The 24,510-nt window shown below is 48.0% G+C and overlaps 1 protein-coding gene across 4 annotated transcripts in view; it reads left to right on the top strand.

The window, feature by feature from the left end:
* The first annotated feature begins 1,623 nt into the window (after positions 1-1,623).
* The window catches only part of Bcl2l1 (BCL2 like 1), a 54,502-nt gene continuing 31,615 nt past the window's right edge, over positions 1,624-24,510 (top strand). The window contains exons 1-2 of one of the 4 annotated variants that reach the window (XM_023714813.1): positions 1,624-1,760; positions 3,289-3,964. In XM_023714813.1, coding sequence (XP_023570581.1) covers positions 3,401-3,964 — 564 coding nt within the window. In that variant the 5' untranslated portion in view covers positions 1,624-1,760; positions 3,289-3,400. Of the gene's footprint in view, positions 1,874-2,099; positions 2,994-3,069; positions 3,201-3,288; positions 3,965-24,510 lie in introns of those variants that run through there. The other 3 variants (XM_023714811.1, XM_004630787.2, XM_023714812.1) reach the window with 3 other exon arrangements.

The raw sequence follows: 24,510 nt of genomic DNA, 5'->3' as shown, positions 1-24,510 counted from the left end.
ACCTGCCCATGTGCAGGGACTGGAGGCCTTCGCTACCACATCCACTGCCACATTGCTTCTCTTTCAGTTTCTAAAACACACCAACACTTTCCCCACTCAGGGAATTTGCCTTGTCTAGGTTCCCCCTAGGTGTTGGCACTTCCAGCCTTGACTCTGACATTGAGATAGGAGAGCAGAGGATGCCAAAGCTGACTGGCATAGTGTGACCTGTTAATTACAAGATCCCACAACACGTGTAGAACAGTTCCTAAGTCCCTGCACGTGGACTTATCCAGAGAACTGAAGCAGGTTTTCCATGGTATGGCCTAGGCTGGACTTCCGCCTGAGGCATGGGGGATCCCAGCTTGCCCTCTCAGGACCTGGATGTAGATGTTTTCAGTGGGTTTCCACCAAATTTGGACAATATAAAAAGAAAGGTATCTGTAAATTCTTTCTTCATTTTTATTTTGGACAGTTTTTATTGTTATATTCAGTTATGTTTGTAAATAATTCATTTTTGATTTGCAATCTATTAAAAAATAAAACAAAAACAAAAAAAGAAAGGTAGTCCTGAGGCCCAGTGCTGTCTTAGCTTTCCATGACAGTTCATGCTGTTTCCCAGATACAGGATGGCCTTTTACCTTTCCTCTCATCCTCTGTTTCTCTTTACTAGACCCAGGCTTGCTCTGCAGAGCCAGCTCCTTTCACATTCTTCACTGTTCCTTTCTCAAATAAACCTTGCCACTGCTTTTTGCTTGTTTCATCCAATTCTTTGTTTCAGATGGGAAGAAGCTGGACTCTAACTCCACAAGGAGAGGTGAACACCCTGACCTCATTAAGGTTTAGTTGGCAAGCCATTTTTTAGAAAAAAGCTACCCAAAAACAATATCAGCTCTTCAAAGGGTTCAGCCCAGGCCACCCTACAGTAAGATTGTTGAGTAAATGCTTTTGCTTCACTGATGAGGCAGAGTAGGATTTATGTTTGACCACCCAGTCTAAAACAGTATCTTTTCCCACACCATCTTTATCACACTGTCTTGATTTACTTTCTGCATGGCACTAGTCACTATTTGTGATTACCCTGTTTTGTATTTTCTAAGATAAGGACGTCTCTACACCTCCAGAGTTACAATCCTCATGAAAACATGAACCATGTCTTAATTTTAACTCTATCTTCAGCAACCTAAACAATAAAGTTTATGTGCTGTGTCTGTGTGATAACAGGGATTTTTTTTTTTTTTTTTGTAATAGGGATTGATCCCAGGGCCTCCTGCATGTTAGGCAAGCACTCTACCACCTAGCTGTCTAGGCCCAGCATCCAAATTACCAACATTTGTTGAATGAATTCATGCAGCACAGAACTATGGACCAGACACTACTCTATGGCCTTCGCAAACAATAGCTCTTCTGATCGGCACCCTCAGTGAGAGAGGCTGGTACTGTTACCCATTCTACAGTCGATGAAATGAAGGCACACAGCAACTGAAAAACCCGCCTAATGCGCACAGCTGGCCTCCAGAGAGAGTGACAAATCACAACGTAAACTGGGGGAAGGATGAAATTGAACGCATGGATGGAAATGTATTTTTCAGATTTCCCGCAAGGGGGCGCTATCTTCAAGGTCTTGACGCCCGTCACTCCAGGCGCGCACTTCCTCTGCGTCTCGGGCTCGCGCGCGCTGCCGCGGCACCGGAAGTGACTGCGCTTACAAGTTCCCCCGGTCTGTTCAGGGGAAACTGAGGCCGGCCTGTTCGGGAGAGACGGCGCGAGCAGTCAGCCAGGTAGGCCGGCCCGAGTCCGCGACGCGGAACTTGGCCGCGAAGAGCCCTCGCATCTGGAAACCACCAGGCCGATGCAGGGGGATGTGGCCCCCCACGGCTTGCTGGGCTCGCAGGTGAGAGCGCCTCCTCCCTTGTGCGTGACAGGCGCTGCACCCAATGGGGGCCTTCGCAGTCCGGCTTCCGTGCCAGCTGGGCTCACGGATTGGCTACACTGGGGCGGGCCCGCCGGGGGCGAAACCCCTCCTCCCTGAAAGGTCTCGGGGGCGCCCCGAGGGAGGGCGGTTGCCTAGCAACGGGGCGGTGGCTCGGCGGGTACCCGGCCTAGCGAGCGCGAGAAGCCGCGAGGCCGCAGCCCACCCACCCCGGGCTCTGGAGAGGTGCCTCCCCCAGTCCCTGAGCCCATTCTGGGGCTCCAGGAAGCCGCCTTGGGCCACCCGGGAGAACGCGGTCTCAGCTGTGGGGGGCTTCGAGCAGGCCTCGGCCCCTCTTCCTGACCCAAGGAAAGGTCCAGCGCCTCCCCCTCACCCCATTTTTGTGCAGGGCGCCGGCGGCCATTGTGTCCGGGCGGGGGATGGAGGACCTGGCAATCCCCCACCACCACGTCCAGGGCCTTTGGGGAATTCAAAGAAAACCAGCGGCGTTTGTGGGGGGTCCCCGGCCTTCAGCCTGCCGGAAAGGCCCGGGGGCGGCCTTTCCGAAGTCAGGTCGCAGATCCAAGGCAGTCTCCCTTTCCCTGTATCTCTCCTCGAAACCTTGAGATCCATTGAGAAGTCCCTTTGGGGTTTCGGAAGCCTCACCCAGGGCTGTTACTTAAATAGAAAAAAAAAAAAAAAAAAAAAAAATCCCAGCACTGAATCCACACCAGCCACCTCCGGGAGAGTTCTCCTTGGCTCCCAGTAGGAGGCGGAGAACCAGGGGCGTGCGAGAACGAGGGGGCTGGGCTCCCGGGTGGCTGGAGGCCGCGGCTGCAGCGCTAAGAGGCTGTCCTCGATCCGGCGATGGAGGAAGCTAGCAAGGGGGCAGGTTCCTGAGCTTCGCAATTCCTGTATTGCTTTCTGGGCTCCCAGCCTACCGGGTCGCATGATCCGTCCGGCTGGAGCTGGTTTTTTTGCCAGCCGCCGCGAGGCCGGCTGAGTTACCGGCTAGCCGGCCGCCACCTCCTCTCCCGACCTATGATACAAAAGATCTTCCGGGGGCTGCACCTGCCTGCTGTCGCCTAAGACGGATTTGAATGTAGGTGGTGTGGGGGCGGGGATGAGAGGGGGACTGCCTGTGGTGGTGACTTTCCGAGGAAGGCTTTTTGGAGAAAAGCGGGTGGTTGTGGTAGAAGAGGCGGATGAGCTGATTCTGAGCCCACTTGTCCTTTCAATTTGACTTCATTGAAGTCTCTTGGAACCTGGATGCACACGGACAGAAAGCACCACAAAGAAACCAGTTCTGGTACCTGGAGGGGGAATGGGATGTTGCAGGGTAATTGGTATGCATATTAATTTCATTTTTTCCTGAAGCTCTTTCTCTCTCTCTTCAGAACCTTATTTTGGCTTTGGATCTTAGAAGAGAATCACTAAGCCGAGACCAGACTCAGTGAGTGAGCAGGTGTTTTGGACAATGGACTGGTTGAGCCCATCTCTATTATAAAAATGTCTCAGAGCAACTGGGAGCTGGTGGTTGACTTTCTCTCCTACAAGCTTTCCCAGAAAGGATACAGCTGGAGTCAGTTTAGTGATGTGGAAGAGAACAGGACTGAAGGCCCAGAAGAGGCTGAATCAGAGATGGAGACCCCCAGTGCCATCAATGGCAACCCATCCTGGCACCTTGCGGATAGCCCCACAGTGAATGGGGCCACTGGCCACAGCAGCAGTTTGGATGCCCGGGAAGTGATCCCCATGGCAGCCGTGAAGCAAGCTCTGAGGGAGGCCGGCGACGAGTTTGAACTGCGGTACCGGCGAGCATTCAGTGACCTAACATCTCAGCTACACATCACCCCGGGGACAGCATATCAGAGCTTTGAACAGGTAGTGAATGAACTCTTCCGGGATGGGGTAAACTGGGGTCGCATTGTGGCCTTTTTCTCCTTCGGCGGGGCATTGTGCGTGGAGAGCGTAGACAAGGAGATGCAGGTATTGGTGAGACGGATCGCAAGCTGGATGGCCACTTACCTGAATGACCACCTAGAGCCTTGGATCCAGGAGAACGGCGGCTGGGTAAGAACCACGCCCCTTACCTGTCCCTTTTCTTTGCTGATCCCCACCAGCCCTTGCCCTATATCTCTTTCTGTGGTCGGGGATGTTGATTGTTAAGGAGACCTGCCTCATCACATTGGTACTAGAGGTCTTTGGAAATAAGGATGAGCCAGTTCTTGGTGAATTCCTGTCTTTGCATTCTGATCACCTTCAGGACCCCACTCTCTTATACTTGTGTTCCAGTTTCTCAGCAAAGAAAAACATAGTCTATGTGTTTGTTTGATTCAAAACCTTTGAGAATAGGAAGTTGAGCCAGTGTTTGCCTCACCCTGACACAGTGGTCACCACTCAGAGTGCTAATTAACAATACCTGGAGAAACTGGTGACCCACAGACCCCTTCATCCTTTCTCCTGCACGGGTGTCAGTCCTATCCTGGCTGGCTTTCCTCCCCCAGAGCAAGTTTCCCTTATTTCTGTTTGTGTGCATATTCTCTCAGACCATTTGGGTAGGCAGGAGTTACCAGTGCTTGGATGGCTGAGGATTGACTGATTTCAGGGCAGCATAAGTTGTGCCAGTTGGGTTTGTGCTGTTTCTCCCAAGTTGATTTTCTCCAAAGTGTGTAGCTTTCTGCATGGCTGGCCTATTTGTGGAGCTCTTGTGTCACTTTAACCCTCCAGACTTTGCACCTCACTGCTTGGGGTCAGTTGGGAAGTCCCAGCTGCTCTGCCTGATGTTTTCTGACCAGGAACTAGGGGCCTCTTTACTATGTACTGTTTGCTGTCAAAGCAAGAACCTCATCTGTGGGGCTGTCTGTAGAACATTAAAATTTGGTGACTGGACCTGTCACTTAGTGTGACCTTGAACAGACTGGTTTACTTTCTTGAGCCTTAAGTTTCTTCCACTGAAAAATGTGGTAACCACTCTTTACCCTGAAGAGTATTTTGGAGTATTGTGAATCTTAGAGATAGGCTGAGCACAGTGACTGACACCAGCAGTTCCTCATCCATGGAGGAAGAAGCCTCCTGCTCACACTAGTCCCGATGAACTGGAAGTGAGAGCTGTAGACAATTTTGGTAGACAATCACTGGTAACTGTAGACAATTTTTACCCTTCTTCAGTGAACTCTGTTGTAATTCCTTGGCTTATCTCCCTGCATAGTGGAGGTACATGGCTTAGGAGAAGTATTTTTGTCCCTCATAATAAGCAGAAGACCTACAGGCTGTGGGAAATAAGTCATCTATTGCAGGAGCCGAGGTGGGAAGGCTGTGCACCATGGACTCAGGAATGTCAGGAATGCAGCTGTCCTAGGTTGGGCCTAGGGCGTGGCAGGCACTTCACTTTACCACTGAGCCAGGCACCTCCTGGATTTGCCCTGGAACCTGAACTCCTCCTCTTGGTTCTCATTTCTTTGCAACTTTATCAGCTCTACCCCTCTCCCGGTTCTTGTAAAGAGCAAGGTCACCAATAGATGTCAGCTGACTTGGTTGGAATTGAGGGGAGATAAAGGTGGTGGGCTCTTGAGCTAAGGATGACCAGACTTGAAAACCATGCTGTCAGTGAACTCTCTGGAGGATAGAGGAAATAAATGATTAATTAGCTCCTGTTGGTTTATGTCATGACCTGTTCTTTTCCCTCCTGCTTTGATTCTCATCGGGGGCAAATATTTGTTCAACTGATTACAGAAGGAACAAGGTTTCAGCACAGTAGACACTCTGAAGCATCTCCAAGTGGGGACTTCAGTAGGTGCTGAATAACACTGGTTGCACAAGTAAAGGACCTAACACCATGCCTAATACATAAGAGGCACCCACTCAACAAAGGCTAACTTCCTTCTCCTTTCCTGTAGGGTTGCTAACTTCACAGCATATCCGTGGATGGACTGGCCCTAACTCCTGTTATACTCAAGGATCTCCCACCTGCTGCCTCCAGGATGATTATGAAATGCAACTGCAGCCAGTCCACAGAGCTCAGGACAGGATGCTCCTAACAGGGAAGTGGGTGGACCCTTTGCCCAAGTGGTCCTAATTGTCTTTGACCAGTGGTCCCTTATAGCAGCAGAGTTGTTGCTGGCTATAAACAAATGGCGGTCTGGAAGAGGTGCCTGTTCTGCCACCAGCCTCTGCAAAGGGCTGCCCTGACCAGAGAATTGCCAGCTGCCCAGCTGTTGCATAGGAAAAGACTGAGACACAGCAGCTCTGGGCAAGTTCATTAGGTCTTCCCTGGACTGAAATTCCATCTCCCATCTCTTTGCTCAAGAATTATCAGGGCCAGTTGGACAACATACCACATGTTACTTCCTCTTGGTGAACAGAGGGGATGTGTGCAGAAGAGCCAGTTATGTCAGAACCATTTCTAGACATGCATTCTTCCCCTGTGGCCAGGGGGTAAAGAACATTTGACTCAGAATCCTTTGAGCTGGGGTTACCCACCCACTTCCCTGTTAGGAGCATCCTGTCCTGAGCTCTGTGGATTGGCTGCAGTGGCATCTCATAATCATCCTGGAAGCAGCAGCTGGGAGATCCTTGAGTATAATAGGAGTTAGGGCCAGTCCATCCACGGATATGCTGTGAAGTTAGCAACCCTACAGGAAAGGAGAAGGAAGTTAGCCTTTTTTTTTTTTTTTTTTTTTTTGTGGAACTGGGGATTGAACTCGGGCCCTTGCACTTGCCAGGGAAGCGCTTATTCCACTGAGCCATCTCCCTGGCCCTAAAGGCAGAAGGAATTTTTTTTTTTTTTTTTTTTTGGTCCGAATGCCTTCAGGGCAGGTTTGGCTGGCTTGAGTTGTGGGGATCAAACCACAGCAACCTGAACCTGACTGCTTTGTTGAAGCAGCCACTTAACTGAGCTATGGGGCAGGCCACCAGTTAGCCTTTATTGAGTGGGTGCCCTGTATGTATTAGGCATGGTGTTAGGTCCTTTACTTGTGCAACCAGTGTATTCACTACTAAAGAGCAGACATGGTGTCTTCCATTGTGGAAATGATAGCTTTTTCGTGTATTCCATATATGAAGCTCCTAGTAGCAGTGACTGATCTCAGGTATCTGTCAGCCAGTTAAGTGTCCAAGTGAGAATGTATACAAAACTTGGCCTAACTGAAACCTAAGCACTTTCCATCTATATCAACTTGTCCAGGGAGTAATAAACGCATACACGCTGGTGTAGAAAGCCAGAGATGCTGTTGGGCAAGCAAACATGGCTGTGAAGGTGCTCCCTCTGAGCTGTGATCTTGGTATTGTTCATGCAGTAGTAGGAAGGACAGTGCCTTTGACGTCAGCAGCATGTTTCCATAGCCTCAGAATCAGGCACTGGTAAAAGTCAGACATGGTAATTGTCAAGTGGGCCTTAGGGTTTTGACCAGACTGGGCTTCTTGTTGGTTTCTTCTTAAAACTTTAGGCTAGAGATGTAGCTCAGAGGTAGAGTGTTTGTCTACGTGCATAAAGTCCTCAGTTCAGTTCTTAAGAAAACTCCTTTGCAAAACACAAAAACCTCAGGCCTTGCCAAACAGATAACAGTGGTGTGCATGCAGGGAGGTGGCCTGTCCCAGGTAACACTGCTTCATTGCAGTGTGATGCTCCAAGGTCTGGATTTCCAGCCTCTAGCCACACTGAGTCACCTAGCAAAATGCTGAACCTGTTTGTCTCTCATCCATGTGTCTCTCCTGTCTATAAAATGGAATAATGATAGCCAGCTGCCATAGCTTGACTCTAGTGAAGGATCTAGAATAAAAGCCCTTCCCTTACCTTAATTGTAGGGTGGAAGGTATTTCTTTTAATGAATGGTCTTCCTCCATCAGGGAACTGAACCTTGCCTCCTGGAGTTACTCCTTAAGAAACAAAGCCAATTCCTGAAATACTCAGAGGACTGTAGGAGCTTTCCCATGGGGGTGTGAGTGAGGACACAGGTAGACCAGTCCACTTTGGGATAGCTGTCTCTGGAGGAACCCTTAGGCTGATGGAAACACCATTTTTGAGAGCTGTGAATAGGGTGTGTAAGAAGAAAATAAAACATGGCCTTTGGAAGGCTGCATGGCTCTGTGGACCTCTCTTGCCTGTTCTGGCTTCTTTGGCATGGATAAGTACTTAGTTGAGATACCTCAGCATCCTTTGCAAATGTTGGCAGTTCTGTGGTTTTCTTGGGGCAATCCCATTAGAAACCCCAAATGGAAATTTTCAGTAATCTTGTTCAGGTCTCAAAATGAAGTAGAATTATTTCAGGGGCTCCCCCGTGGAACACCCACTTGTTCTGGATGTACATTTTAAGTTGTTCTTAAAAACTCTCTTGCCATCACAGGGTTTTCCAGACTTCTTAGGAATAATTTCCCCAGTAGACCCATGGAGCCCTTCAGTTAGTTTTCTGTCAGAAAATTACCCAGGTAGTTTTTGGAGAACCACAGTGGAACCCAAAGGGTTTTCTTTACTTTCTGGGGGGGTTACCACGGGCTTCAGGGAGCAGCATTTGTCTGCTGATTGTCCCTAGGCACCTATCCTAGGGCTGGTGCTTTAGCATCCTGTTTGTGCCTGACTAACCTCTCCGGTTTTTCTAGTGCACTCAGTCTTCCATCATGAAGCTTTCTTTCAGCAGTTGTGGTCTTGTCTGGGTTTAGCTTGGATAGATTTAGGGGTAAGTCCCACTGAGCTGCCCTCCAGCCTCCAATCTAAGCTTTAGTGCCCTAGAGCCTTTTCTCTGAAGGAGTCACTTTGTCCTGGATCCTTTGTCTCTTCCATCCCTGAAGCCTACTGTCTGTCTTCCCATTCCCAGTTGGCCTTCCTGAGTTAGAGAGTCCCATTGGAGTGTTTCAGTTTAGCCTGAGGAAGAGAAGACCCAGGAGGCTGCTGCCAGCTGCAGGTGTGTGAAGGAGGGACTTAGCCTTTCACTTTGTTTGGTCTGCAGTGAACTTTGGATTGAAGGGAAGAATCTAACAGTAGTAAAGTTCAGTTGGTGCAGAGAAGTATCTCTAGCAAGTATCCTTGGTCCAGAGTTAGGAGCTTCCTGAGGATGGATCCCCCATCTTGTTCATACTTACTTTCCTCACTGCTGACCACAGGTCCTGGAAGTTCTAATATTTTGAAGAAATAGACATTACCAAACCAGAATAACAAGAAAATGGCCCTTTACCTATTCATTCATTCATTTGATGTATACTGAATCCCTGCTGTATGCCAGTCTGTCCTAAGTATGTAGAATACTGCAGTGAGAAAAACTTGGTTTCTGCCTTCATGGAGCTCACATTCTAATGGGAGAGCCAGACAGAAAAAATGCACTAGTGCAATGACATTTTTGTCAACCACAGTAGTCCCCAAGATTATATGTCCTAGTGACACTTGAAGCCATCTCAGTCATTTAAGTACACTCTGATGTTCACACACCCAAACCTCCTAACACCCGATTTCTTGCACCTCTGTTGTTAAATGATGCATGACTCTACAGATACGTATCAGGAGATGGCAAATGCTGTGGAGAAAATAAGGCAGGTTGGGGTCTAGGTCACACCTAGCCAGGTAGGGTAGGGCTGCAGTATTAGAGCAGTCAAGGGTATATAGTAGGAAGAAGAATTCCTTCCATCCTCTTAGGTTCTTTGCCTGGATTATGAATTAAATTGATGAGACAGATTAACAGGGAAAAGAAAACATTATCATTACCTACAGAAAGCATAGAAATTCCACAAAATACAAGACACAAAGGCTAGATGATTGAAACTTACATGGCATCATGAGCTGCAGAAGGGAAGAGGGGCCTGGGGCTTGGACTGGGCGAAGTGGCAATCCAAATTATAAAAGGACTGGAGTGGGGGAAATTGTATTTAGTAAAAATTGTCTTGTTTGTGAGGCATGGTGGTACATGTCTGTAATACCAGCAGTTGGAAGATTGAAGCAAGAGGATCGTCAGAAGGCCAGTCTGGGCTACACAGTGAGTTCAAGGCCAGCCTGAACTACAAACCAAGATCCTATCAAAATAAAAACAGTTGGCTTGTCATTACAGATGAAGTGTTTCAGGTAGTGTCTGTGGCAGTCCTCTTTCTAATAACAAATACTTTTACTAACAAATTTCCTTTAAGTTTCTTTTACAGCAGGACAGCTTTTAAGAGCTACTCCTATGTCTGTAGTTGCTCAGAATAACCAGCTCGTAATATGCCAAAGTAGTATATTTTTGGAGTGGCGTAGTCTAGTTTTCTACAGTCAGTAAGATTTGGGGGTGGTGTGTCCTGACCTCCTGACTTCCAACAAAGGTATTTGAACCAAGAATCATAAGGGTAATTGCTGGGGTGTGGTGACTCAAGCCTGTAATTCCAGCACTCCAGGCTGAGGCAGGAGGATCATTTCAAATTCAAGGCCAGCCTGAACTGCATAGTGAGACCCTGTCACAAAAAGACAAAAAATTGTTTCTCAATAAAATTATGGGGAAAAAAAAAAAAAAGAAACACAACAAAAAATAGGGGTAGAGATAGTAGATGATATGGGTCTCAAAAGAGAGGGCTGAGGCGGGTGGATGAGTTTGGCATTTTCAGGAATGGGCAGAAGTCAGTGTGATGGGAGGAGAAACAGCAAAGGCAGAATGGTAGGGTGCCAGGGCGGAGGATGGTACTGTTGGAGGAAGGGGAGAGAGCTAGAAGCTAGAGCAGGTAGGGCATTACCAGCCACAGCGAAGCTTTGGCTTTGGAAGTGAAGGAGGCCATGAAAAGGTTTGGAGCTTGGGAAATAATGCTGTGAATCATGCAAGGCTGCAGCAGGGAGCCTAGGGAAGAGGCTGGTGCAGCTGCCAGATGAAAAACCTGGCTTTGATGTGAAGGTAGTGGTGGGGGGGGGGGGTGCTGGAGAATAAGACCGGGCCTGCACATTGCATGGCAGTGGCTCTGTCCAGCCACCTTGAAAGCCATGTTTTTCAGCTGCATGAAGACCCTAGGATCCAGGTTAAGTCAGCTAACTGCTCTTCAGGAATAGTTCTCCACGTGTGGTTTCTTGATGAATGATCCTCCTTCATGCCAGCAGTGTTTCTGAATCACTGCCACCCGACTGGGTTCAAGTCCAAGCCCTCTCAGATCTGTGTGACCTTGACAAGCTCCTTTGATCTCTGAATGTTCGCAGAGTGGTGGCACAGATGCAGCAGGTGAAGTGGAGAGGCAGGCCTGAGACGTGTAGGGCCTGGCGCCGTGTGGTGCCACAGTGTGTACCATCTCTGCTGCAGAACTCAGGTAGACCCTGAGTCCCGGGATGTGAGCAGCCTTTCTCTTCCTCATAGCGCTACCCTGGTATATCCTCAGGGCAGGCTGCTCTCAGCACTTATGGTAGGAGCTCTCTGCAATGTGTTTGCCCAGGTGGCCCAAGTACTCTCTGGTCTTAGTTCTGCTCTCACTATGCTCCTGATGATAGTGCCATCACCTCACACCCCAGCCCCAGTGTCCGCTTCTGCAGGTTGGAGGGCTTGAGGTACACAGCCTAGCAATCCTGGTTGTCACTGGTCTTTGGCCATGTGGCAGAGTCTGCCATTATGGCCATTTCACACTAGTATGCTTTAGGATGGCTCTTCCCTGTTGACTGATACAGTACAGCCTCTTAACTAACCCCAGGGTTAATGGAGGGAGGTTTGTCAATGACCCTCCGAGAGCAGCACATTGCATTGTTGTAACATGCACTTGTTTATCTGCCCTGCATTTTTTGTTTTTGTTTTTGTTTTAGAAACAGGGTCTCTGTTTGTTCAGGCTGTCCTTGAACTTACTTTGTAGCCCAGGCTGGCCTTGAACTTGTAGTGATCCTCCTGCCTCAGCTTCCATGCATAGCCTGCATTGTAGGTTGCTTTTTTTTTTTTTTTTTTTTTTTTTTTCTTCTTCAAAACTAGGGATTGAACTCAGGCCCTTGCGCTTGCCAGGGAAGCGCTTATTCCACTGAGCCATCTCCCTAGCCCTGCATTCTAGTTTTGATCCCATAGCCACCTTGGAGTAATCCAAAGGGTATCCTCCCTGCTTGACAGGAAGGAAGGTGGGTTTGAGAGATGAAGTGACCGCACTGCTTAGGTGCTGGGTGATATGCACAAGTCTTTGAATTTGTGTTGGCCGTACTGGGAGCACAGAGTTCTGAAGACTGAGTGAGCTGATTGATGAGCTTGGCATGCAGATCAGTGGCTGTTAATGGCAGCGGCAGCAGCAGCACTATCACCATCACCTCACCATCACCGTGGGGCTCCTTCAGTCACTGCAGCTGCCCTTCTGTTTCTTACATACTCATTTTGCAGAGTAATTTTTGTAGAAAAAAAAACTGCCCTTGGGACCAGTTTCCTCCCTGATGAGACTCTCAGACCAGGCCTGCAGTGAGCGCCAGGCTGAGGCTTTGGGCATAATCCAGAACACCCCTCGGAACTAGAGGTTTTTCTGTTGCTCTTCAGGAAATGCCATTGCAGTGACTTCCATAGACTGCTTCCTGTCCCAGCCCAGCGGCCGGATTCCTGCTGGCAAGATGTGGAAACTGGAAAGTGACCTCCCCAGAGGGCCCTCTCCCCTGCTTTTTTTGGCCCTGGCCCACCCTTTCCTCTTGTCACTTACTTTTTGCTCCCACCCTCTTCTCCCTTTACCTAACTTCTGTCCTCTAGCCTGTGATGCTCCTTCAAAGGTTTAGAAAATGTCTTTTGTTTATGTCTGCCATACCATTCCCCCACCCCATGCTAGGCAGGAGGGACATCAGTTAGCATTCAAGTTCCCTTTCCTTGGCTCCCTCAGTCAGTAGCAGTTTTAGTCATGGACTACCCCTAGAGTGGCACTAAAACTTTCACTTGGAGTGCCCCATGTCATCTGTTACCTGGGTTCGGAGTTCCCCGAGGGGTTCCCACCCTACCCTCTGCTCAGGACCAAGATTCCCAAGGAAGTTTGCTGGGGTTTGGAACATATAAATCCTGCCTGTTGGAAACTGATGGCAGGGTGGAGTGAAACAGCCTGCCACCCCCTCCTGTCACCTTTCAGGAGGAAGCTAGAGGTTGAAAACCTTGTTGGACAGTCATCTGAGGAATGGGAGTGGGCCTGGGAGGGGATCGGAATGCACTCATCTATGCCTCAGATCCTTTGTTCCACTCTTGAAAGGGAAACATTCCCCTCCCTCCTCCCTGGCCTCACACACACGTGCCTTTGTTCCTCAGTCAGAGTCAGGCAGGGCTGGGAACATAGTGTCCCTTCCAAGGATCCTGACTGCCTCCCTAGAGGCTGGCCCCTGGTCAGTGGGACTGGGATGTTTGCCCAGGAGCCTCCAGCCTCCTGTCTCGTCCACAGAAGAGTCTCAGAGGCTGAAAACGTGCCTCCAAACAGCTGCCCAGGCCCTTCTCTGGAATTATTCCATGGGATGCCCATGTCCCAGGATTAAACAGTCCCTCCCTTTTATTCTGCCTGGTGATTAATGTTATTGTTAATATTGCTATTAATAGCACCTAACATTTATTGAATGCTTACTGTGTGCCAGACATTGTTCAAAGTGTATTATGAGTATTAATTGATTCCATTCTCACAGCAACACTCTGAAGTAGGTACTATTATTATCTCCTTTTCACAAATATGGAAACCGAGGTAGAGAGGTTAAGCCCTTATTAAAGTGGCACAATCAGTGGGTGGCCAAGCCTAGAAAGGTAGCTTCCAGGCCCCTACTTTTAAACACTGCACTGCATTTCCCCTACCATTTCACAGGTATCTACCTGATTGTTGGCATTTATCCAGTGCTTATTTTTTTTTAAACATTTATTTATTTATTTATTTATTGGGAGGGGGAGAGCTCAGCCCACCAGGGGGTGAGGCTGGCTGGCATGTGGTGCTGGGGGATTGAACCACGGTCCCTGTGCTTTGCTAAGCTTTAGACCACTGAGCCATCTCACCAGCCCTATCCAGTGCTTATTTATCCAAGCTTCTGTTGACGTCATCTCTGTGTTACTGTCCCAACAACTTTCTCATCATAGGACATGGAGATTTGGAAGGGCTCTTAGCTGGAAACAATCAGGATTTGAAACGAGGTTCATCTTATTCTAGAGCCTGTGTTTTTTTTTGTCTTTAGAAATCCTTAAAGGTCCTACCAGGTAGGTGGTAGCTTCATTTTATCATAGAGAAAACTGAGATGCAAAGAACAATATGCCCCAGGCCTCACAGGCTATGAGTTCCAGAAGGAGCTGGGTCTCAAACTTGGGCTGTTTGACTTAAAACACTACTGCCTTTTAAGTTGTAATGTAATGGCAGTTCCTGTCATGTGAGTAGTGCTGCGTAATAATTTACCAGATGCCTGTATATCTGTTTCCCAAAAGGTAGGTGAGGTGGGTATGTCTGCCCCCATTTCTAGGGAGGAAATCAAGGAAAGAAGGGTTGTCCCACAGTAAATGGCAGTGTCAGAGCCTATATTCTAGGTTTTTGTTTTGTTTTGTTTTGTTTTGTTTGGCTGGCTCAGGCTGCCTTACTGGGGTCTGGTGCAGTATGTGGTACTGGGGATTGAACTGCAGTCCCTTGCCCCTGACTGATTCTGCTCAAGAAGGTGCTTTAGATCTACAACTGAGCTAACCCCTGTATGTTCTGGTTTTTAGCCCATTGTTTCCACTGCTGCTTGCCTTCCCTAAGGCTGCATTCATTACTGTCCTGGTAGTGGGGTTGTTTTTTTTTTTTTTGTTTTGGTCTTTTTGAGGCAGGGTCTTAGTATGCAGTTCACCCTGACCTTGAGCTCTTTTTGTAGCCCAGGCTGGTCTTGAACTTGCAAGGATCCTGCCTCAGCCTCCAGAGTGCTGGGATTATAGGTGTGCACTACCATGCCCAGCCTGTCCTGGTAGTATTTTGTTTTTTGTTTGTTTATATTTGTTTTGCTAATGATGAATGCCTTAAATATGCTATAAGGTGGAAGTGCTGTGGATATATGGTGAGTGGAACTGGGTGCCACTTGGTGTGGGTGAGGGCTCCACACTTGGGTCTGGCTACCATCTCTCTGCCTCCACCATCCCTTGCTTCAGCCTCTAGACATACCTGGCAGGGTACATTAGGGTCAGTAACTTTGAACACATCTGGGTGAAACTCTGGACTCCTATTTAAAATAGATTGACTCCTTGTTAGTGGCATAAAAGTAGACAAACCAGCTTCCAGTTCTTATCCATAAGCCTTAAAGAGTAATGCCAGCCTACTGGAATAAGCGGACACATAAGAAAGAAAGTGAAATGCACAAGTGTTTTTTATCATTTTTTTTTTTTTTAATGTAGTTAGCACAGGGTTTACCGAGTCTCACTACACAGATTGGACTCAGTGATCCTCCTGTTTTCAGCCTCCCAAGCACTGGGATTACAGGCACGTACTACCACGCCCAGTCTACAAGTGTTTTTTAGTAATAATGACCCATATCATAGTATGTGTTGAGTGCTTGCTTGCTCCATGCCAAGCAAGGCTGTTTTTATAGCCTTGACGATAATCATCTTGGTCCCCACGACTGCTTGGGTGTGAAGGAGAATCCAGGCCTCAAGAGCTTCCATAATACTGCATAGCCACAATAACACATCATACAAGGCACAGCTGGGCTTCACACTATGCTGTGTCTGGTGCCAGAGCCTCTCCTTAAGCCACTGTGTGAATGCTTTTTTGTAGGCCTGGACTGGCTTATTTTATACCTTGAGTGCCTGGCACAGGCTAAGGTTGGGCAGGTCTTGGCCAGAAACATGAGGGTAGTTACCTGTAGGTACAGGTCAGGCTCCGAAAAGCATCTCTGACCCTGAGGATACAAACACCTCTGCAGCAGTAGGAATAGCCCAAACACTTGGTGAATGGCTTGTGCCAAGTCTGTGGTGTAGACTCTGAAAGCAGAAGAGGTCAGACCTTGCTGGCTATCTCCCACAGGTACCCTGGATCTCTGCCAGGGGGCTCCACTTCCACCCTGAACTACTGCTATGAATTAGATTCCTCAGCCAGGGGCTTCCCCTCTCAGCCTGCACCTCCGCCACCTGCATTGCCAGGTTACACTGCCTTCTGTGCCAGCAGTAGAGAGGGTCAAGAAGGGGATGATCCCTAAGGTTTGGAAAATCATGGCAGTGCCACAGCTTTGTATGATTTACATGGAGGCCTCAGTTTTCTCCTCTGTAAAATGAAGGTAATAGTAGTCTCCTCATAGGCTTGCTATTTTTCCTCTGCCCAGATCACTCTTCCTCTAGATGTGATAGGGCTGTCTTTTAGTGATTCAGATCTGAACATAAACATTGACTCCCCAGAGGCCACCCATGTATACATGCTTACTGTTTGACTGTTCCAGGAAAACATGAGCTTGGAGGATATAGGGCAGTGGTGGTGAGCCTATCATTGCAAGCTCTAAAAGATTTGCTGGCACAGGTGTAAGGGGCAGAGTCTTCCTTTGTTTTCATTCCTACCATCTAGCAGAGTGCTTGGCTCTTAGGAGGCACTCCGACAGTATTTGTTGCATGACTAAGTACCTAGTCCCTGCCTGACACACAGCAAGCCCAGCTACTTACTGTTAGCCATCATTATACTTAAGGAAGATGTGGGCCTCAGAGGCTTCAAGTGGGTGGAAGTAATGTGGCCACACCACCTAGATGGGTAAGAACCACCCAGACAGATCTGGAGAGGAGCACATAGGCGTTTAGGAGATGCTAAGGAGGCCGACTGGCTGGAGCTGATGCAGACCTGGCCTGGCATCTGGATGTGGTGGTGCACACCTGTAATCCCAGAATTCTGGGTGAGGCTGAGGCAGGAGGATTGCCATGCGTTTGAGGCCAGCCTACTCTACACAGTAAGACCCTGTCTGAAAAAATTGAAACAAAAATTTAAAGAAAGAGGATCTTGGCTGGCAGTAAAGCTGGGCAGGCCAAAGAGAGTGGGTAACTGATGCCAGTGGCCTCTGGACTGAGGGATGGAGATGAGGGTGACTGGTGCTAGGTGGGCCCAGCAGGGAGAGGCCTAGAGCCTCATGGGAGGCAGTCATATTTCAGCTGGGGAGATAGCTCAGCGACATAACTACCTACCTGGTAAGTGCAAAATCCTGAGTTTGAGCCTCAGTACCAAAAAGAAAAAGGACACAGTTGAACTATAAAGATTGGAGTTATAGCTCAATGGTAGAACACTTGACTAGCAAGCTGGAAGCTCTGGGTTCAGTCCTCAGCACCAAAGACAAAAATTAAATCGCAACTAAGAAACAGGCCAAAAAAAAAAGAAAAAACTTTTCAGTACCCCTGGGAAGAAGACTCCAGGCAGAGCTGCATGCAGATAAAAGCCCAGAGGCACCTGCGACCTGTGATCAGGTAGGCTGTCCTGGTTGGTTTTGGGGGCTAAGAGCCAGGTGCAGATTCAAAGGATTGATTGAAGCCTTTTGGCAACTCTGGCCTTAGCAGGGTAAACATCACCTGTCTCCTGCCACCTGTTACAATGCCAGGAAGGTGCTCAGGGCAGGCCCAAAGGGTCTTAGCTTTTTTACTACCCTAGTGGAGCAAGAAATGTCTTCTAGGGGAGGCCACCCCTTCCCTACCCCACAGCCCTTTCTGAAAGGCTTAGGTGACAGTGAGGTATCTCCTGTCAGAGGCCCTGTGGCTCTGGCCAGGAGAAGGAAGAGGGAGGCATTGGGAGCTGTTGGCAGCTGGGCCCAGCTGGGGGAGGGGTCAGTGCAGGAGCAGGTGCAGATTTCAGGGAGGGTGGGGCCTGAGGGGAAGTGTAAGGATCTTGGTAGACTACAAAATTTCCCTCCCCCTCCCCCAGCCACAGCTGGCTTCTCCAGGAACCTGGTGACCCAGTTACAGTGCTTAGAAGTAGTTAGCTTAGCTTGCAGTTCAGGGCTGTACCAGTTCTCCTCTCAGAGGCTTCTTGGGTCCAAGAGGTGCCCTGGCATTTCCCCAGGAGGGTTCCAAGTGAAGCAAAAGCACTCCTGTCACATGTACAGGCTTCTCCCCCAGGGGAGGAAAGGACCATTGAGACTTCATCTCTTTTTCCTTGGGCACCTCACTCTGCCAGTCCCAGGGAGGAGACTCTGTGTGACCCACCCCCTTCTATTGAGGCAGTGGTGGCAGTTGGAGGTCACAAATTTCTTCCCTTGAGGGTCACCAGCCAGGGAGACTCCTGTTGCCCTAGGGCAGTGATGGCAGACATTGTAGAGCCTTCGTTGATACAAATGGGGCTGAAGATAGAGCAAATGTGAGGTCCTGAGCGCAATTCCTGTTCCCTCCGCTGCACACAAATGATACAAACAGTGCTGCTCCACATAGGTTCACCACCACTGGCTCTGCCTTATCTCAATGGGATGTTCAGAGTTGATGAAAAAGAGTGAGGAAGACTGCTGGGGGCAGAGGCTGCCCCTGATACTACAGGTATCTGCTTCACATGGCCTCCTTGGGAAAAATTCCATCTTAATCAAGAGTCAGGTACAAAATTGACAAACTGGGGCCAGGGAGGTAGCTCAGTAGAATAAACGCCTGCCTGGCAAGTGCAGGGTGGAGTTTAAGCCCTGGTACCATCAAAAAAAAAAATTGATAAACCAGTGCTGAATCCTACCAGGGTATCTTTGGTGAGTTACTTAATGCTTCTTGGCTGTAGTTTCCTCATCTATAAAAGGAGCTGATAACATTAGTGCAGAGGGGGGCCGGGGAGATGGCTCAGTAGGATAAGTGCTTGACTGGCAAATGCAAGGATCTGAGTTCAATCCCCGGTTCTGCCAAAAAAAAAAAACATTAGTGCAGAGGAAGAAGGAAGGGGGGAGGGAGCGAAGGATTAGGGGGTAAGGAGGGAGAAAAATATATTTATGGATTTTTAATTTTTTGGCAGTGCTAGAGACTAAACCTAGGACCTTAAGCTCAGCCGCTGCGCTCCACCCCCAGCCCCTATAGTGCTTTTCTTCAAACACTTTTGTGAGCAGGAAAAGATGCTTGGTGCTCGTGCCATAGAACCTTGCATATGGTAGTCACTTAACAGGACAGCTGCTGTTATTACTATGATTATCAGAGTACCATTAGGTGATCAGATTGTTAGGACTGTCACTGGCACTCTTCTCCAAGAGCAAATCTTAAAGCTGACAGTGTGTTGATTGGAGGTTTAAAAATTCTTAAAGCTAGGGGCCTGTGCCCACAACCTTGTCCCCCACTTCAAGAGCTTCAAGCCATAACTTGTACATAGGTCAGCCAATATTGCTGACTAGGCATCTGTCAATGGAGCAAAAAAGTTTTTTCTGATCTTTTGACAAGGATCTCTAAAGTAGTCCAGATGCTTACCAACCAATGAGTGAATGAAGAAGATATGAGGCTGTTCGGGTTTTTCTTTTTGTAATGGTGTACTACTCAGCCATAAAGAAGGATAAGCTTGAGACATTTCTAGGTAAATTGATGCACCTTAGACACACACATAAATGCCACATTGTCTGTTTGATGTGAGAAACTGACAGTGTAAAAAGGACCAAAATCTATTATACATAGATATTGTGACAAGAAACTCCTGGAAAGTAGAGAGCTTTTTGTTTGTTGACTGACTAGAAGGCTGGATGAAGTAAATATTTACAGAGAATACACATAACTCATAGTAAGTGCTTGATATGTTTGAGTAATTGAACAAGGCATTGTGGGAACTGTAGGGTTTTTCTAGGATGGCCCCACTCCTTGTTTGCTGCGTGTCCATAAACCTCCCCAAGCTCTGCCTGTTGTCTCATGTGGTGAAGAAAGATAACACCCTCTTAGTTGCCTTGTGAGTAAGCAGGGAGGCCTGCGGAGGTGATAGATGAGAAAGCACTTTGAGGCCTCTGAGTGTGCGCATTTCATTGCTGCCCGCCTGAGATCACAGCTGTGGCATTGCCCTTCATTCATTCATTAAGCCAAAAGCAGGTTTTTAAATAGAAGCAGTGTCTTACCACTTATCTGACTCCATGAATCTGGAAGTTAACCTCGCTGAGCCTATAAAGTTACCTCTGAGCCTATAAAGTGGAAACAATACTTTTATCACTGGGAGAAAAAAAACTAGGCAGGAAGCGCAGAACTTACAGAGGATGGAAAGTGTCTTTTTCACCCTTGTCACCTACTTTGAGGCCTAGCCCTTGGTGGCTAGCGTTCAGTGACTGAGTTGACCAGCATTCCTGAGAATGTGTCCCACACAGTGCCAGGCGCAGAGTCAAAGCTCACCAAATTCTAGGCATTTCCCTCTTGTCTCACTCTGAGGCTTGGTTGTTCATGGTTTTGGCCATTGGTTGACTTCTGCAGTCAAAGTACCAGGCAAAGGCAGACTGAGTGTGACTCAGATGGGAAATAGAAATGGCTGTTAACTCCTAGCCCCGAGACATTCTTGCACGCCTCGCCTGGATTGCTGAGTATAAGACTAGCCCTGGCCAGGATCAGCACTGTTCACACAGCTTACACCCAGCACGCAGCAGGCCCTGCCCACCCTTTACCTCTGACTCAGAACAACCACCCCTTGTTCGGTCCCTCTTGTCTACTGCTGAGGAGGAATTTCCCTCTGCTCAGAGTACCCACATTCAGATGAAACAGTAGGAGTTACCATGTCAGGAAAGTCACCAGCGAGTCATCAGAAGTGGCCCTTTGGGGCAGGGTACAGGGCGGGAGCTTGGGGCTGAGGCTTGGGGTCCCCTGGGACTGGGCCATGCAGCAGGCCAAGTGTGAAGCCCGTCTGGAGGCTGAGTGGTGAAACTGAGAGGTGTGTAGGGCCAGACAAGAAGGCAACCTAGAGGAAAGTACCACCTGCCCACGCAGGTGGCGGGCACCCGGGGGAAGTTTCTGGAGTCGATGAAGAGGTAGAAAGTAGTTCTATGCTAGTAGCCCACACCTCAGTAAGAATAAGCCCCAGAACTTCAGAACAAAGCCTGCAGTTGGTAAAGGCCCAGGGAAAATGGCATAATGACCATAGCTACCCTTAGGATAGGAAGCCTCTGCTGTGTGCTGGGCACCATCTGGGGCTCCTTGTGGAGGGAGATGATCTTACACAGGTGTGGCCTGTGGGCCTGGGCAGCGCCAGGTTTGAGTCCAAGCTCCATCACGCAGCTGTCTTGAACCTCTGCACAGTTCTTCCTATTTCTGAACCTCAGTTGTAACATTACCTGTCTCATAGGATTTTTTTGTTTTGTTTTGTTTTGTTTTTGTTTTTGTTTTGCAGAACCGGGGATTGAACTCAGACCCTTGTGCTTGCCAAGGAAGCACTTATTCCACTGAGCCATCTCCCCGGCCCCTCATAGGATTTTTATAAGGATGAAATTTGATCATACATATCACACTGAGCATACGTTACATAATTTTAATAACAGGTGACATTTACTGAGTACTGAAACTTTCTATATGTTAATTCACTGAATGGTACCACTGAGGTAATGAAGCTTGTGGAGCAAGGCTGAGCCACACCCCCTTACACCCAGCTGGAGGTAGGTGCTCTTGTTAGTCCCTATATAGGTGCCTAAGGAGGAAAGTGGGACATAAAGAACTCAAGCAAGTTGTTCAGAGATTTACGGCTAGTAAGTGGTAAAGAAAGCCATAATGATTTGAAATTTGAACCTGTACTGTCTGGCTTCAAAACCTTTGTGCCCTGCCTCTAGTTGGGGAGAGGCCTTGTCAGTGTTGCTGCAGCAACGTGCATCTAGCATGGTAGCTGTCTGTGGTTTTGGTCTCTCAGTTCGAGCTCAGTGGAAACCAGAAACCCATCTTAATCATCTTGCATCCCTGGAGACCAACATAGCACTCATAGTACTCATTAATATTAGCTTCATAGCTGAGAATATCTCCCGTCTTCATTAATCAATCAGTAGCTCTTCATTGACCATTTCCTGTAGAGCAGCTTTGAGCTAAATCCTGGGAGGAATGCAAAGTATAACCATGCCTTTGTAAACGGAAGATTGGGGGGGTGCATTCCAGAGCGTTGTGTCATTGACAGAAACTTCCACACAGGAGGTAGAAACAATGCAGGTGGCTTGGGATGTTTTCCAAGCTGGGATTCTCACCCTTCCCTAGGTAGGCCACTCCCTGCATCTGCAGAGCAGGGCATCAACCATTCCCTACTCCTGCTCAGGGCACTCCTGTCTCTTTATTCCCCTCAAATGTGTGTTCATCTTTTCTTGCTGAGGAACCCAGTTCATGGGTGCATGGAATAACAGAACAAGCCACAAAACTGGAGCTGGGAGAAGACCATAAAAAATTACTCCTGCTCCAACATTGCACCCAATGTGGCCCTTTAAACCCAAGTTCAGATCTTATCTCATCCATGTTTACAACCTTTCAGTGGCCTTCCACTACACTTGGGATAAAACCCAGATTTAGAGAGGCCCACAAGACATGGTTACCTGTTACTATCCCACTCCCTGCATTCCACTCTGCTCAAGCCGCACAGGCCCTTTGCATATATCTTTCCTTGCGGGATGCATTTGGAATTTCTGTTCCCTCTGCCTGACAAGTTCTATCCCTGATGTATTCTTTTGGGTACCTGCAGTTGGCTTGCTCATGGGCTACCTCTTCCATGAGGCTTTCTTTTATTGGGGTACTGGGAATTGAACTCAGGACCTTGCACTTGTCAGGCATACGCTGTGCCACTGAGCTACATCCCCACCCTTTCTTTACCACTCCCCCTTTTTAGAGACAGGTTCTCACTGTGTAGCCCAGGAACTCACAGTGATCTGCCTGCTTCAGTCTCCAGTGCTGGGTTTATAGGACAGAACCACCACACCTAGCTTAAACTAACTTCTAAATCACTCTAGTCTTTTATCTTCTTATATTTTTGTCATAGTAATAACCCCTATTTGAAATATTCTTTTTTTTTTTTCCTTTTTTTTTTGAGACAGGGTCTCATTATATAGTTTGAGCTGGCCTTGTGCTCATAGTGTAGCCTGGGCTTGGTCTCAAACTCTTAGCAATCCTCCTTCCTCAGCCTCCTGAGTGCTGTGATTATAGACATGCCCCACCATGCCCAGCTTTATAATGAGTTGGAATATCATTTCTATATATACCACTGTAACATTGGGGGGAAAAATACTTATTTTTTATTAAAGCTTCATTCTGGGGCTGGGAAGATAGCTCAGTAGAATAAGTGCTTGGGGCCTGAATTCAATCCCCGGTTCCGGGGGGAAAAAAAATTAAAATTAAAAAAATAATAAAGCTTTATTCTATTTTATGAAGAGCTGGAAGCAATTTAGAAAAACTCACAGGATAAATTAGCTTGGCAAGATGGCACATGCATGTAGTCCCAGCACTTGGGAGGCTGAGGTGAGAAGCTCACAGGTGTAAAGCCAGGCTCAGCTATCTAGCCAGCTTAAGGCTCACAGCCAACCTGGACCATGTCATGAAATCCCATCATAAATAAATAAATAAGGTAGTGAGGTAGGAGAATAGAGGTAAGTAAACAAGACCCAGGCTAGGCATGGTGCCATGGTCCTGTAATACCAGCATTTGGGAGGCTGAGGCATGAGAATCAACGGTTTGAGGCCATCCTGGGCTACATAGTGAGTTCAAGGTTAGCTTAAAGAACGTAATGTAACCCTAAGCCTCCCCACCCCCAAAAAACAACCAGAACTAAGACTAGGTGACACAAATGTTCCTTTAGATTAAGCACTTTTTCTGCTATTCTTTGTGACAATTAGATACTGCCTGGGTTTGTTTGTTTCTTAAGACGGCTTTGGTCTTGAACTCCTGGGTACAAGCTGTCCACTCGTCTCAGCCTGCCGATTTGGGACCAGAGGTATGCGCCATCATGTCCAGCTTGCTCAAATTCTTGAAAATGTGTTCTTTTAAAAAATCTCATCAAATACATGGCCTTAAGGTTGTCCAGGATTTACTGGCCTCAGTTAGGCTCTCAAGTGAAGGCAGCATGGTGCTTGCCAAGGGGATAGTGCAGCCGGGAGGAGTCTTGACCCCTCCCTGGTCCTTCCTGGACCCAGTCAGCTCTTCAGGTGCTTCTAGTGAATTAGAGAAAAAAGGCTTACTGTGTATGTGAAATCTTGTGAAACCAACAGTAAATGCTAAATGCCAAAAAGAGGGAGGGACTTCACAACAGAGGCCTTACTGCAAGGCAGGGGAAGAGGGGCTTGTGCTCCCAGCATGGAGCTGCACATGGACTAAGCTGTGTAGGCAGTCATAGATACTCAAGTAGAGACCTGTGCTGGGCATGGTAGCATGTGCATGTAAACCCCAGCTACTTGGGAAGCTGAGGCAGGAGGACTGCAACTTTGAGGCCAGCCTGAGAATTAATGATACCCACCCCTGTCTGAAAAGAATAGCATATGTAACCCAGTGGTATAGCACCCCTAGATTCAATCCCAAGAGCTGGGAGGGAGGGGAAGATGGGGGGAGCAGTTTGGAGCTGTGTGGAAAGGTCTCTGTTGCTAGGTGATAAAGACAGAAAGTCAGCTGGAGCTGGATTTGTAGGAACCTTGATTGCCAGAAGAGGATTCTGAGGCCCTCTTTGGTTGCCCTGATATTTCAGTAGATGAGTCATTGCCAGTCATCGATGCCCATTCTGGTCACCTATTGGATCATTGATTCCCATGCCAGCATCTGAAATAGGGACCAGAGATTTGAACCAATAGGCAGAGCAGCGAATGTGGGCCATTGTCATTTTAGCCTGTGGCCATCCCAGCTATGTTCATTCATTTGGTGACTCAGCTAATGTTT

The sequence above is a fragment of the Octodon degus genome, unplaced genomic scaffold, assembly GCF_000260255.1.
Source record: "Octodon degus isolate 3935 unplaced genomic scaffold, OctDeg1.0 scaffold00037, whole genome shotgun sequence".
In the NCBI taxonomy this organism is placed as follows: Eukaryota; Metazoa; Chordata; class Mammalia; order Rodentia; family Octodontidae; genus Octodon; species Octodon degus.
This window is presented reverse-complemented; position numbering and strand designations above follow the sequence as displayed.